The sequence below is a fragment of the Petromyzon marinus genome, chromosome 20 (assembly GCF_048934315.1).
Source record: "Petromyzon marinus isolate PM22_M1 ecotype Great Lakes invasive population chromosome 20, UKy_Petmar_22M1.pri1.0, whole genome shotgun sequence".
Classification (NCBI taxonomy): Eukaryota; Metazoa; Chordata; class Hyperoartia; order Petromyzontiformes; family Petromyzontidae; genus Petromyzon; species Petromyzon marinus.
In genome coordinates, this window is record NC_133686.1 from 9224270 (window position 1) to 9241029 (window position 16760).

General features: G+C 39.6%; 1 protein-coding gene across 2 annotated transcripts in view; it reads right to left on the minus strand.

Annotated features, from left to right (window-relative positions):
- Positions 1–16760, minus strand: part of LOC116944127 (putative palmitoyltransferase ZDHHC11B) — a 28951-nt gene that overhangs the window by 8651 nt on the left and 3540 nt on the right. For both annotated transcript variants that reach the window (XM_032957577.2, XM_032957576.2), the window contains 7 exons: positions 14814–15044; positions 13940–14115; positions 8660–8761; positions 7085–7209; positions 6605–6760; positions 4927–5048; positions 819–886 (listed from right to left, as the gene is read on the minus strand). In XM_032957577.2, coding sequence (XP_032813468.2) covers positions 819–886; positions 4927–5048; positions 6605–6760; positions 7085–7209; positions 8660–8761; positions 13940–14115; positions 14814–15044 — 980 coding nt within the window. The remainder of the gene's footprint in view (positions 1–818; positions 887–4926; positions 5049–6604; positions 6761–7084; positions 7210–8659; positions 8762–13939; positions 14116–14813; positions 15045–16760) is intronic.

Below are 16760 nucleotides of genomic sequence, written 5' to 3' on the forward strand. Positions count from 1 at the left end.
ACATTGCAATATTATATTTTTTTCTTCAGAAAGAACGAACAGCTCAGTGCTTGTGGAAGATCAATGGGTGAATGCTATCAGGTGGAACCTTGTAATATCCCTTCTGCATATCTCCATGGCAAGATGTGTAGATCAGCTTTCTTGGAGAGATTCCCAGAGTGGACAAAAAACGTTTCCAAAGACCATTGTTAATTTTGGCCCTTTTAATATTTCCTGCATGATTGTACAAATACGAAACACAAGAAAACTTACCAAAATCCACTTTGCCACTCAATCCCAATGGTCTGGGCAATACATAATTGTGTTGAGCTCCATGAAAAAGTATAGCATAAAAATAATTTTCACAAACTGCAATCACCATCATCAGCTATGATCAATCAACTGTTGGTTAAAGGCCTCCCCACACTGCCACCATCTCCCATAATACCGAGATGCAACAATCCATCGAGTACCTGCACACGAGCTTATTTCATTACTCTATTTCCTGAGTGGGCATACTCTCGATGCGTTCCATCCCTCGGCTGCCACTCCATCCCTCGGCTGCCACTCCATCATTATTTCTGCCAACCAGTTATCATCCTTTCTCACACCGTATACTACCCAGCCCCACTTATTTTTCGTAGTTAGTCAATCTGCATCCGTTGTATAATACATGTGTTCCTCTTGTCTCTAAACATAATTCCAAGCATGCATCTATTATGCTTATTTGCATACTTCTCAGTTTTTGTTCCATTTTCTTTGTGAATGACTTAATTTGTGATCCATGTCATAGCGTACAGTAAGACTGAATAACAAACAAGATTTTCACAAATACTCGCTTTTGTCCTTGAACCAGTTGCTTTGGAAAGTCCATATTAATTGCAATTGGAGCACCACGATTAACATTCTGAAACACAGAAAATGAACATCAAATTGAAAGAGCTTTTCCAGCCAAATTTAAAACATATTCCTTCAAAAAAAATAATCAACCAATGTTTTTCACTCGGCAGTGTTATATACTATTCAGTATTATTGTCATTTTAAGTGTGAATTATAAAGTCTTGTAATTTGTTTTCTTACATGATTATTTTCAAAGGCTCTTGGGAGAAAAACTTTTAATAGTCAGAATGATTTAAGATTTTAATTCACACATGTGTAGGAAATACCTGGTGTGCACTACATAACAAGATTATATTTTTTTACAAAATGGTTACATCTAACAGCTGTTTGAACGGGCTGTTTTATCAAATTACAGTGTGGTAATTTGAGCAACATTAAACCCTGTTGTGTGGCCGTGTTTACGGGCTCAATGTTAAGCAACGGTTGTGTGAAATGTGAGCTGGACAGCACTTAGCCACACAAAACAACAATAACTGATCAATCCCAGCTGAACATAAGCATTCATCAGAAATAACTACCACATAATCATCATAAGCAGTTGTCCAAACACAACCAAATTTCGTGCAAATGTAACAGTTATGACTGTCGCTAAGCAACAAAAAGCAATGCTTTCAGTACTTGTTTATTTTTAGGAGTTTATTCAAAGCACACCTAGGAAAGTGTTGCAATCCATGTGTAACCAAAAATGCATCTTGACTCTAAAAGGTTTATGAAAATATTCACAGTAAATATATTTAAAACTGTCCGATGCCTTATTTATTGGCACCATATCCCTCCTAACATGACCCCCACCCACGTGAAACAATAAAAGCCAATTTTAAACTAACATCATGAATATATTTTTGTTGACCTTGGGCATGTCTATCATTTGCCAGCCAAGTAAATAAACAAAACTATTCCCTTAGAAACGAGCTCCAGCATGCTGTTTGACTCGTCTTTGTTGCTTGTCACACACTGGTTATGTAGATGGGCCGTCCACATTTTTTAAATGTTACTCGGTCTATTTATTTATTATTTGGAAACGCAATGCTTTGGAAATGCTTTATACAGTGAGGGAAAAAAGTATTTGATCCCTACTGATTTTGTACGTTTGCCCACTGACAAAGAAATGATCAGTCTATAATTTTAATGGTAGGTTTATTTGAACAGTGAGAGACAGAATAACAACAAGAAAATCCAGAAAAACGCATGTCAAAAATGTTATAAATTAATTTGCATTTTAATGAGGGAAACAAGTGTTTGACCCCCTCTCAATCAGAAAGATTTCTGGCTCCCAGGTGTCTTTTATACAGGTAACGAGCCGAGATTAGGAGCACACTATTAAAGGGAGTGCTCCTAATCTCAGCTTGTTACCTGTATAAAAGACACCTGTCCACAGAAGCAATCAATCAATCAGATTCCAAACTCTCAACCATGGCCAAGACCAAAGAGCTCTCCAAGGATATCAGGGACAAGATTGTAGACCTACACAAGGCTGGAATGGGCTACAAGACCATTGCCAAGCAGCTTAGTGAGAAGGTGACAACAGTTGGTGCGATTATTCGCAAATGGAAGAAACGCAAAAGAACTGTCAATCTCTCTCGGCCTGGGGCTCCATGCAAGATCTCACCTCGTGGAGTTGCAATGAATATGAGAACGGTGAGGAATCAGCCCAGAACTACACGGGAGGATCTTGTCAATGATCTCAAGGCAGCTGGGACCATAGTCACCAAGAAAACAATTGGTAACACACTACGCCGTGAAAGACTGAAATCCTACAGCACCCGCAAGGTCCCCCTGCTCAAGAAAGCACATATACATGCCCGTCTGGTTTGCTAATTAACATCTGAATGATTCAGAGGACAACTGGGTGAAAGTGTTGTGATCAGATGAGACCAAAATGGAGCTCTTTGGCATCAACTCAACTCGCCGTGTTTGGAGGAGGAGGAATGCTGCCTATGACCCCAAGAACACCATCCCCACTGTCAAACATGAAGGTGGAAACATTATGCTTTGGGGGTGTTTTTCTGCTAAGGGGACAGGACAACTTCACCGCATCAAATGGATGATGGATGGGGCCATGTACCGTCAAATCTTGGGTGAGAACCTCTTTCCCTCAGCCAGGGCATTGAAAATGGGTAGTGGATGGGTATTCCAGCATGACAATGACCCAAAACACACGGCCATGGCAACAAAGGAGTGGCTCAAGAAGAAGCACATTAAGGTCCTGGAGTGGCCTAGCCAGTCTCCAGACCTTAATCCCATAGAAAATCTGTGGAGGGAGCTGAAGGTTCGAGTTGCCAAACGTCAGCCTCGAAACCTTAATGACTTGGAGAAGATCTGCAAAGAGGAGTGGGACAAAATCCCTCCTGAGATGTGTGCAAACCTGGTGGCCAACTACAAGAAACGTCTGACCTCTGTGATTGCCAACAAGGGTTTTGCCACCAAGTACTAAGTCATGTTTTGCAGAGCGGTCAAATACTTATTTCCCTCATTAAAATGCAAATCAATTTATAACATTTTTGACATGCGTTTTTTCTGGATTTTATTGTTATTCTGTCTCTCACTGTTCAAATAAACCTACCATTAAAATTATAGACTGATAATTTCTTTGTCAGTGGGCAAACGTACAAAATCAGCAAGGGATCAAATATTTTTTTCCCTCACTGCATATGTAAAAAAAACTATAAATACATTTGGGGGAAAAGGTTATTAGACTTTTTTTCATTTTACCATCAAGGAAGCCTCTTATTTGTACAATGTGCCATATACTACATGTATAGTATTTTTGCCAATATTTAGTTTTATTGACAACATATTTCATTCACAGCAATGATAACAAAAAAACTTGTATGTGTACATGCTACACTTTAACGTGCGTGCACAGGACAATTTAAAACATTAACGAGCCTGGAGCATTAGGCAATCAGGCTGGTTGGCTGGGTGGCCTGCAGAATTAGCATGCTTGCCTAAAGGTTTGATCAAGTTCAATCGAATTATCTTCTCATTTCAAACTATTCTGGTGCCATAATACTGTATATATACGCATGACCAAAAACACGTGTCATACTCGGAGAAGGTATTTATTGTGCGATTGAAGCTGCGCCAGAATACTGGCCAAATTTCTCACCACGCTCATTTAAATTCACAAAAAAAGTGCGAGTGAGTACAACGTGTGCCATGGTGACACCGCACTGCAGCAGTAAACCGTTGTACAGTGTTTCTCTTAAGTGCTAACAGTGACTAAAAATAAGGTCTATCAAATAACTATATAGGCAGCAGCTAGGTGAAGTAACACGAGTGCCGACTGTCTTCTCTGGCTAAGGGGCAAGCTACCTGGCAAGCAACCAATGTGTGTATCTGTTGTTTTGTTTTCGGAAGCAAACAATATTGTCACTCGATCACAGAGTCTACGTGAAATGTCAAAGCTGTATTCATTTCACATGTATCAATGCTACATATTAAACAATGAGATCATGCTGGGGGGGGGGGGGGTCCTTTGTGTTTTAATTCACAAATGCAAAATGTTTGTTTAACCCATTTTTGACAACGGTTGTTTAGTTAAAGTAAAACAGCCACCCAGGCATGGAGGCATATCTAACGATGCATCGATTTAGTGATTAAAATAGATGCTTATATTCACGAAACATACATCGAATCATGCATCAGTCAAATTATATGCAAATATTATACGAGCTGAAAGACAGAGAAAAAAATATATACAAGCGAGATGGTAAAAATTTGACTGAAAAATGTGTCTTGCTTTGCATCGCATTACTTGTGCCAATCCATGCATTTCCTGGAGGGTGGCGAGGTGGTGGCAGAATAATTGCATATCTACCAGTGTGTAGAGCTCATCACCGTTTGCCTGCTATGACTATCAAGAGTTTATTCCAATGCAGAAAGGATGCGTTTAGCATTAAGGCCAATGCAACACCTCAACCATATTTATCAGTCTTTTTGTAGACACTGTAATAACTCAATTACGTTTGTCTCCTATGCAAATGGTAAGCCAGTTGGGCACATGTTGTGCGATTTGGTATAATTTGAATGGAAATATTGTGTTACCTCAATGCCATGAGAATTGGTCTGTTGAGCCTTGGCCGCCCTTTCTTCCACGATTCGCTTCTGACGTTCCTTTTCATTTCGTTTCAGCACAATGTAGTCATATGTGGTTATCCTGTGGTAGACTGCCGTACACAAGGGCCAGCGAGGTATGTCACACGCAATGCTGAGCAAATGAGCTCAGTCTCAGCACCGCGGAAATGTATATTGAACTTACAAGTCTCATTAGTTTAAACAAGTTATCCAGTGGCGTGCTATGCATGCCAATACATTAAATGTACTCGTGCAGTTATTTGGCTGAGGATGGCAAATAACATACTGCATGGTATTGTCACTGCAGACATCAATGGATGCTTAGCAGGAGGCACTCCTCTTTTATGCAGTTCATCAGAGGTCAATTCACATCGTGTCCCAGCTGAAGTCCCATACTATCGGTCATTGCAGTCTCTTGACCTAACCGACTTCTCATTTCACAGCAAAAGGATAAATTCTCCCTTAGTGACAGCTGGCATGTGTGCGTTTCTGTGTGTATATATTGTCTAAATAACGACTATAGTACATGTACAGCTGCAACAAATATATTGCACACTGCCAGTAGATTTCATGTATCAATGAAGATGGTACTTATAAGGGAGGAGCACTACGTTATTAAAGCTTAGGCCATTAAACAAAAATGAACACTACTGAATTTCTTTAATTTAGGTTGTGTGTGTGTGAACACTGCCCTCTAGCGTAAATTTGGCGCCAACTATCCAAGGAAATGAGTACGGTAAGGCAAGGGTTAGGTTCTTGAAAATCTGCGTGAAAGTAGAATTCGCGAATGTAGATGCTATGGTTATATGGGAGAATGGGGGGTTAGGTTGCCGTGTCCGACTAAACATTGGGGAGAACACGTTTCATAACATTAATCCTGTACTGTAAACATAAATAGCATCCACTTAATTAAATTGTACAATCATTCGAATAGATAACACGCTACAAAACACGTAATCAATTATACTGTTAATTTGGAAGCTTTATTGACCTTGAACGATGGGGGTGTGATGCTACTACTTTTGCCGCTACACTTTCCATAATTGCCCTCTCGTTTTTCTCAATACATTTGACTGTTGACTCGTTTATCATGTAACGGCAGCCAACAGGACACACGCGATAGCACGTCTATCCAACAACTGCACTTTTTGAGCTAAGCTCATCACTTTTTTATGCATTTTTACGCTTGCTCTAACTTCCTCCTCTCGCCTGACGCTTAGTCACCATGATCCAAGTAAAACCCTACCCACAAATCAGAAGAAAAAGCACAAAAGGCAACGGCAATGGAAGAGTAAATGCTTCAGCATTTTGCAGCAAGCAAGGGCCACAATCCACTGCTGTACTACAGTGCCTCCTCCCCCATGATGCGATGTTGCCAAACCGTGAATGGTCGACGGAAAAAGGTGCGAAAGTTAAACTGGTATACAAATATATATCGCGAACAATCAAATTTCGGGAAAGGAAAAATGGGTGAATAAAGAGGTTTGACTGTATTAAATTCTTTGCTTGTTTTAAAAAATATAATATTTTTTTAAATAGTTTTACTCCTAATTCATTTATGGGCAAGTCTTGTAAATACTGGTTATCTATAGCTTCAGCACACTCGGCCTTAAGGGTATGCAGTAAACTGCCAGGGTGTATTACTTACATAGGTAAAAGTGGTTGCAAAGCAGCTGCATTATCAATATACAGGAAATTGCATCAAAACACATTGTCACCCCAACAAAGATGATAAAACTAATGCCACTCATGCGCAAAGGAGCAGATGGCAGGAACACCAGCCATTCATTTGGACCACTCAATTCTGAAAAAGAAAAAATATACATTTTGTTAATTTCCAAATGGATCAACTGTACATGATCCTTTTTTTAACAACACACTTAATAACGTTATAACGTAATAACGAAAAGTTACTACACAAGAATACATGTTTGGCTTCATCCTGAAACCTCATTATGTATCACACTTTAAACTTATACATCATATCTAAGCTTGTTGACAACTGTGATGTGTCATTCACATTTCATTGCTGGAACGTCAGCTCAGTGACTTTTTTAAGTCAGGGGGCATTTTCCCTCTGTTGAACACGGGGCTCAATATGCCAATAGATGTGACAGTGAAAACAAACCTGAGAATGCAGGATGATCCCGAAGAGCTCCCGGATTGATGAAGTACTGGATAAACACATACATTATACTGGCCAAGATAATGGAGAGCCCAATCACAGCAGATATCATCGTGCCAAAAAAGAACCTGTAACAGGACAGAAAAGCAAATCAACTTACCATGCTCACAGCACATTGGGGACCAAGTCAGATATATATATAGTTCTTGAATGTTTTCTACACATTAGAATATGCATTTGTGTGCACTATGAGCTAGTGCTGCTAACATGCTATAATCAGTAAATGGTGCATGACATCCACGGAAGCGGGTCAAACAAATCAATATGCAGTAAAGCAAAGTCCACAGTGAATAATTTTTCCAACTGATTTTTCCCCCCAAGACCTATTGTTATTATATTTCCACAATGTGTGGCTTCATATATTCATATTGCAAGGAACAGCTCGCTACTTAAACATTGCAATACATACATAGCTTTTTAAAGGCCACCGATGATTAAAACACGTTTTACATTTAACCACTCGTACCCACACACCGACCCCATTATAGCAATGATTATGATTCGGGGTAAAAATTATATTCTGTTTTGTCTCATTTTCCCGGTCTCTTTTATTTTGTCTTGTACAATTGTTTGCCCAATTAACTAGATTTTTTAATTAGCATATAATTTACATGTATAATAATCGATTCACACACATAATTCGATGGCATGTATATTGAGTGCAAGCATCAATGCAACCTTACATTCATAAATCACGTCATATTCTGCTCGATACCCTATCCACAGCCATGCACGTGCTCCATCGGGAAGGGACATCATCGGAAGTTAAAATTACCTTGCTGTTAACAAGCCACGTTTCTCTAGGCTTGCAGAAAAGTTTAAGATGAAAATAAAAGCAAGTGGTTCTTAACCTTCACTGCAGCCTTGCACCCCTTTGGATCTCAATCGTTAACAATATAGAATGTACATACACACAGAGGGTTTGATGAAACAAAGTAGTTGCATTTCCATTTAAAGCTTCCGTGACTGCAAGGATTCATCTTCTTTGGTTCTTTCGGTAAATTCACGTAGAATGAGAATAAAATAATAAAATAAGACAATAAAATTCTCACGACGTTTCGGCCACAACACAAGTGGCCTTCTTCAGGTGAAAGAACAGAACTGTCGGGACAGTTCTGTTCTTTCGGGACGACAGTTCTGTTCTTTCACCTGAAGAAGGCCACTTGTGTTGTGGCCGAAACGTCGTGAGAATTTTATTGTCTTATTTTATTTTATTCTCATTCTACGTGACTTTACCGAAATAACCAAAGAAGAAAAAAAGTAGTTGCACTTACGTGCCCATGCTTAATTTGTGTTTCGATGATTGACCTTCTAAAAAAAATCTGGCCATGCCGTGCACCCCCAGAAAGGGCATCTCGCACACGCAGGGGGTACGTGCACCTCAGGTTAAGAACCAACCATCGTCGAAACTGATAATTGGTTTGAATGAGCAGCACTCGAGGCCATTCTTTGGACAGGATTGTAAAATGGTTGTGTGCCGGCCATGCGTTAAGTCACACACAATAAATGCCCACTCACCAATAGTTCCTCCTGCCCACACAGTTGTTGAGCCAGTGGCAATGATGGTCGAAACGAGCAACACATTTATTGCATGAAATGCAATGTTTTGATTTGGATGCCCTAAAATAAACAAAAGACAACTCTTTACAAACCTAAAAAAGAAACCATTCAATAAAAGCATAGTTTCAGGTAACTTAAAACAGCTTGCATTTATTATGGTGAATACATCTTGTCAATGCGAGCAACACCCAAATAAGACTATCCAGTGGCTATGGTAGTGGCCACCATGCATCTTTACATGAAATGCTTGCTTTGTTAAGAATTTATGTTTGTTCCCTGACGCAAGTATTTATCTACCTCTTAGTGCAATTCAAAGCACACATCTTGCCATGCTTCTTCACGTAACCTTTTTTATATTTTGTTTTCTGTGTCACAGCAGGTAGTAGGCACTCGATTGAAAAACGTCTTCTTCAGGAACACAGATCTTGCTTTTCATTAATAAATTAAGTTTTCCTGAAAGCACTCCAACTTTTTGCATCTTTATTTATTTTAATCCTGTTTCATCTTCAATAATTGGTCTAGACATACATAGTGATGTGTTTTCTAATTGTTTTTCCAACAATTATCTTAGTTCATAAATATGGAACAGCTACACCGAGATTACATTAAGGCTATTGACAGCAAGTTAAGAATATATTTTCTGAAATTGAATTGGAGAAATTGGCATAAAAAATGGAAAAGATTAACCATCGTAGACAGTTACGATCACAACCTAAGGAAATGATTGCAGAACTTAAAGGGGCCTGCAATGTTGGGCCCCCAACTAAATAATAACAAACAAAATTAAGTACAAAAACTTCACTGAACATACGGAAATTGTTATAAGAGGGCAGCTATTTACATGAAAACATGGTTAAAAAAAACTTTTGGGCAGAAATATCAGTAACCTGTATCTGTATGCATTTTTTTCCAAGGGCTGAAGGTGGCATCAAAACTAATGTAAGCTTAATACATGAATACCAAAGATGGCTGTGTGGAGATTACAACAAAGAAGATTACACCATAAGGTGCCCTAAACATATCAGCAACAAAGTAAAATTGTGTGGATACATGCAGCACGCAGATGTAAACCTCATATGATTTCCACTGTCATATTAAACAAACCTACCATTAACACCCTGGGCTGACCTGGCAATAAAACAAGCCTAAAAGTAAATTAAATGGCAGTGGTTCACTCGCTTGCACAACCCTGTCAAACCTATCTGCATATATAATAGGCAAAGTTGTGATTATGTGTCTGTTCAATATTTGTAGCGTACTTCCCGACATGCAACAAACTTGAAATTTGCCATGTGAGTACTTTCCAGACTGTACACCATGCAAAAATTATAAAAATACACTTTTTTTGTGTGTGGGGGAGCTCAATAATGCATATATTTTTTGCACGGCAAGTGAGCTGTGACACGTCAAATCTGTCTTGTGACCCGCTCATGTGGAAGCGTAACGCATTGTAGTGTAGTGGTTAGCGTTGTCTGTGTGTGTCTGTGTGTGTGTCTGTGTGTGTGTCTGTGTGTGTGGAAGCGTAACGCATTGTAGTGTAGTGGTTAGCGCCCTGCGCTACGAACCCGGCGACCCGAGTTCGATTCCCGCTCATGGCCACCACCGGTGACGATTATTTTAACCGGTCCTCGAACGAGTAACTGGTCTGATGTGTGAACATCGCCACTGGGGGGACAAAGGCGGCCCGGGCGTGGTTCTGTCACCCACCCCTCGTTGCGAATATAGTTTCTGCTGCAGATAATGTTAAGCACACACAACTGAGTAATGATTTCTGCACAATCAGCCTCATGCATGTGCCTGGATTTTACGGCTCTTCTAAACAAATAAACCATGCTGAGAGAACTTTGTTGCAATGCACCATGACATGCAATGTTCAATGACAGTTATACTAATAAAATAAAGAATAAATGATGGCTTTTATGTCATTCTAGGGATGGATGAAGGCCTCCCCAAACTGTATCGGTCATGGGATTTGATTGACTATACTTCTCCACACTGGTTAATGTGGGTTGCTCAAGCAAGGGGCCCAGGTCTGGTTCAGTTACCACACGCCACTGTTCGCCGTCATAGAATAGTGTGTTAATCATTGCACAATTGCCCCAGTGTTAAAATCTATGGACAAAAAACATTGTGTTAGATAATGTATTAAAACAAGTGCTATTTAGAACACAGATGAACGTAATATGACATGTGCCTGTGTAATAAAACAAATGACTGAAATGTAACCAGCATTACAAAACATTAATTTAATTACTGAATGAGCCAAAGGAGAACATATGTAACATAGGTATTTTACTTTTATGTTCATCTAAATACACCTAACCGCCTAAAACAGCACTGTATCCGTTATGATGGCAAATAGGGGTTTGAATAAGGAAAATATTTGTCTGCCAGAGAGCTATTGGTGTCAAGGCTCCGAAACTGCACAGGTGAACACGCAGAGTATTTGTACGTGTCCAAACGAGATAGCAATGCTGGGCGCGTTAGTGGTTGCCAGGGATTACGTCACCACTCCTGCTACACCAGCCAAGAGCTGCCAGGAAAAGAATCCTGACGTAACATAGCTGCAGTAAAGTCCCCGTGCAACATGGCCACTGACATCATCAACTTACCTCAGCCGGTCCTGTGGCTGAGATAAGTTATATATTTGTAATTACGGGTTTGCCTTGCTTTACGCGGTAGATGCATTCCAAGGACACACAAAGTGAAACCACATGTGACCGGCATGCCAAATAGTGCATACATTACACACACAATGATGTTCAATGTGTGACCACATAGCCGCATGTGAGTGAATTCAAACCGCATATAGTGAATTTTGGGTAGAAATAGGTTAGCTGCATATATACGTGCAATCACACAAACCCAACCCACATAAAGTGAGTGAGAGAAACCTGTACTGTTTTTAAAAGTAATGTCGGTGTAATGTGTGAATTTATTTCATGTTCACTTATCGAGTGTGTTTACTTTGCATGGGAATGTCTTCATGAGTGGTGTGAGAGTGTTTTTGTGTAAGTTTATGTGTATCTATGCATGTATCATATGCCGTGCCGGCTTTAATAAGTGCTTGCTAACGGTCTGTTAAAAGGTTATATTGGGGATCTTTTTTTGCCTAGTTTTGGCAGTGCGCTTCCGTGTGGGGAGTGTATGTGTGCAATTTTGCTCGCATGTGTTTGTGTGTTTGTGTGTTTCTGTGTGTATTTGTGAGTGTAGCTGCGTGCATGTGTATTTGTGTCTGTGTGTTTGTGACAGCGCGAGTTTGTGTGGACGTGAGTAATGGAGAACTTAATGGTGTTCTCGGCTGCGCCCGAGTTCTCACAGAATTTACACGATTTCCCTTGCCTGAATCCCACATGGAACCAAGAGTTCGGACAAGTTTTGGCTTACGCAATTTATAAAATTGCACAAGTTGTTCAGTGCTCAGGCCCCTAGAGAGTAATGCTGCCAAAACACTACTTGCCCACATTAAGCTAAATTTAAACAGAGGAACTTTTGTCCAGTAATGTTGACAAAAAATGCGTTTCTTCCACAGAATTAAATTGCCTACTTATCTCTCTTCTATCGCTATCACCATGGTTATAGTTCCTGTGAACTTCACTCATTGATGACTAGGCCAATGTTGAGGACTTGACCTACCAGACTGTTTCATCCCGTCCATACTGTGTGAACCCACCATACTGCAGGTCAAAAGTATTCCTTCTTCTTTCCTCACACCGATCGACTGTAAAATTCCCTCCCCATCTTCTATATTCCCAAGCTCATATAACTTTGCTTCATTCAAGAAACGAGTTCACTCTAATCCATTACAACTTTTAAAGTGCTGTTTGTTGCTGGCCATTTGACATTTTAAGCCTTCCGGCCCGTGCTCTGTAAATGTGTAATCAATTTGTTTTGCCCTCGCTTTAACGATTTTAAATTGCAACTTGCATCTCACCACCCTGTTATTGCTTCCGGTGTTGCATTTATTTAATACCTGGGGTATGACCATCAGAATAAAATAGATTTTGCTTATAATTTTAGCATTTTGCTCCTCCACATCCATTTCCTCGATTTCTTATTGTTTTAAATGTATAATTTCCATGTATTTTCTGGGTGTAAACTCTAACAGATGTGCACCTCTCCCATTCCTCACTCTATTAAACATACCAATCATCACTACTGCAGGGATACCAATCATCCTCTAGTCTCAAACTTTTACATACTTTAACATAAAAGTAATCCATTACAATGTTTAACAACATGTAGGCTTTCGCAACCAATATGATCTAACCCAAAAAAACCTCTATTATCTATTACAATGTTGTCATGGATTACTTTATAAGTTCTTTCAATTACACAGATTTAGCAGTTGGTTCATTTTTCATACATTTAGTCAATGTCTTCATCTTCGTATATGATAATTACCTTTAACGTGTAGTGATTCTCAAGTCTCAATGTTACCTGGGTAACTTTAGCCGCTGTACTCTTGAAACACGTTTGCTTCCCACAGACTAAGAATCATATTCCTCCACAATTACTGTAAACTCTCCCTCTATGATAGAAAAGGTTTCCACCGCTGTGATTATAACCAGGATAATTTAGACATGATCACACCAGATTGTATTGTACCAATTGATGGGTGGATCAAAGATCAAACACATGGAAATATTATAGTTTGTTTTATTTGTAATGACAATTTTATTCCAATTGAGCGTTTTATGTCATTGTAATGAGACGAAGATGTGTTAATGTGGAGCTCACGAAGAAAGCAGAGCATCACCCTATGTAAGAAGATGGCTTGTGGAAGACTATATCATGAAGCTACTTCTCAGGTGTCTTCAATTGACTATCCATTATAGGTGATGTATCTTATCACGTTCACTACTATGAGGGAGTTTGTAGCAGGGAATGGATATTTACACAAGTATTTTTTTTTCATTACAGGTATTTTCCAAATGAAATTTGTAACCAAAAGTAGTGATGGATTTTATGTCGTCATTGGTAACTGGGTTTAGACCATCAACTCACAACACTTCAGGACTCAGGTATTACCACACATTGCCTGGAACTGAACCCAAAGATCTAATTGGTGCAGGTTCAGTGTTCTGACATGGTAACTAGCATCCAGAGCCACGCAAAGGTCCATTTTATGAATGCACAATTAAGGCAGAGAATGCATTGAACCTTTTCAAACTGGCATGGACTAAATTTATGGTGCTTGCGGGAAAAAATAACTCGTGACGTTTAACCCATACTCACACGTCGGTTCTGCAAAGCACACAGTAGTTGTTCTCGATAACGTGAGCTCGCACGCTGCGGTCAAACATTGCCACTGGTTCACTGAAGATTTTGCTGCGCACATTATCATCTGCTGGGTCAATAGACACTGCCAATATATGCATCAGCACGTGAATGGCAAGTACCAACGATGTGACCTGAGGGTGAAGACCAGGTTAAGGTGCAACACTGCGTTAACAGGGGATCGTTAATATAAAACACATTCATATTCTTGGGTCTTTCGGTAAAGTCACGTAGATAGGTTCAAATAAAATAATGAAAAAATAAAAACAAGTTTTTTAGTTAGATAGCTTCAAATAAAATCAACAAAAATAACAAAAAAATGTTGTTATTTTATTTTATTTGAACCTATCTACGTGACTTTACCGAAAGACCCAAGAATATGACTTCCTGCAGTCACGAAAGCTTTAAGTCAACATAAAACACATTTTACAACACTCGTAGGATGAATTCTACATCAGGTTCCTGTTTGAAAATAACAAGCAATTTTAGTTAATAAAAACACGAACACACATTTTGCACCATGTCAACGATATAATACAATTTTGAAATATACATATCCAAATGCGACAGCATTTCAAGACGTGTAATGTCATACCTTGCATATTTCTTATTTATAAGCCTGGTTCAGCATGGCAAAATTGCATTTACCCAGGAAAGCAGGTATTACACTGCAGACTGACAAAAGCTCATCATTAAGTGTTCAATTTTAAACGCTAAAGATATGGTCATTGCCAAAAATGTCTGGCTACAAGAGAATACTAAACACCACTAATATAAATTCCATAAATGCTGTGAAGATACATTGCCGTACTTTCATCTTTGCAAAGGATACAATGTAGGCCAATGGCTGCCAGTGACTCCGCATTAAGGGGAAGCAGGCGCCAAAGGCGACAGTCACAAAATAGGTTATGGCCAACCACGCGATAATCTGCTGTAGGTGCAGTGGCCAGCTCCAGCCATTTTTTCGTGGGTGCTTGCGTGGCATTGATACTGTCCCAGTACCCAGGATGTTCTGGCTACTCCCTGGCCCCGTCCGGTTGCTTTTGCTGCAGCAGGGTGACATCTGCATCATAAGCATCACGATGAGGGTGAATGCGGCACCATCGCACATTCAATAAAATGGGGAAGAAACAATTGACATTTTTCGTTAAAGGCAACACGGGTGCCATTTCTCAGGAGAGCTCCGAATTGTCCACACAGCAGCCTATGATGAAAGCACTGGAGAATGGTGGGGATGTTTTTTTTTATCTTGTGTATACGTGTGTGCATGCGAAATAGAAAAATAGTCGATGTGGTTAAAGATATTGGGTTTTAATATTTATAGAGATTTCCCTCGCTCTATGCGGATTCGGTTTGTGCGATTTCGCGTATATGCGGCAAACCTATTTATACCCAAAATCTGCTCTACAGGCATACCTCTTATATCGCTGCCTCTTATAACGCTGCCTCTTATAACACTGTTTCGTTATGACGCTCTTTGTCCTGGAGGGAAACTCCTTCGCAGTTCAGCTCATATATGAAAGATAGTCGGCATATATGGTCTTGTGGAACCAGAATTGAGGTGTCCATTGTATCGATTCGGCTCGTAGTAGATCCGACAGCCACGCTAGAGCATTGATTCATTTGCGGTCCATCGATCGAGTAAGCTCATTGGTTAGTTGTAGCTTCTCGCGGAACGCGTGTTTACAACAGACGGTGGTTAATCTTATGCAAGCTCCGACCAAATTCTGTCGGTAACGCATCTCCATTGGAACCATGTTATAATGGCCTCCAAAAGCGCTGTCGGTAACGCATCTCCATTGGAACCATGTTATAGTGACCTCCTATAGTGCTGTTTCGTATCGCGCTGCATTTACCAAGAACGCACCCGGAGCACTGTAAGTGGTATGCTTGTATGTGGTTTGAATTCACTCATATGCGATTATGTCAGAATCTTTATTTAGACTGTAAGAATCCGACGATCTATGCAGCTCTTTCTCACAGATGTCCACAGATGTGGTCGGATGTGGGGAATCATTGTGTGTACGTGCTACTCAGTAGGCAGCTGTCTCGTTAGGTATCGCTTTTTGCGCATTTTCTTTAAATGCATCTACCGCATAAAGTGAGGGAAACATAGTTTAAATTTATCTCTTGTGCTACTTGCCGACCATAATATATGCTCATGAACAGTACCTAATAAGGCAAAGAGCAGAATTTTTTTTATATATATCAAGTGCCATGTGTAAGTAATGGAAACATTTATGTAAATACTTAAAGAAAAATACAAAAGGCCATAGCTTTTGTCACATAGTAGCACAAAAACAACTTCTGCTTAAAGCACTTATGATTAAGGGAGCAGTGCTGAGAACCACTATACTTGAAGCATTTAAAAAAACAATAGGTGAGGTATGTGAAATGCTCTGCTTGTGCATGGCAGTCCTTTTTCCCCACAATCAGCAAGCTTATTTTGAAAAATGCAGCCCTACAGCATAACCAGCTTATATTGATTATGAGCAATATTTTTGACGAAAAATACAGCTTTAATAGAACGCATGTAAAAAAATATATACCATATTGGCAATGTCGAATAAAGCATTGACTTCAATGAAAACAAAAGCAAATGCTACAGAGAAAATATCAATAAACATGTTCGACTCACTATGTATCAAAACATAAATAAAATACATGCACAATAACAATACATGATAATTATTTTCAGCCATGATGAAGCCACTGCACAATGAAGGCCACCCCAAGTTCTTGCAATCCCTCACGGTCTTGTGATGCAACAATCTACTTA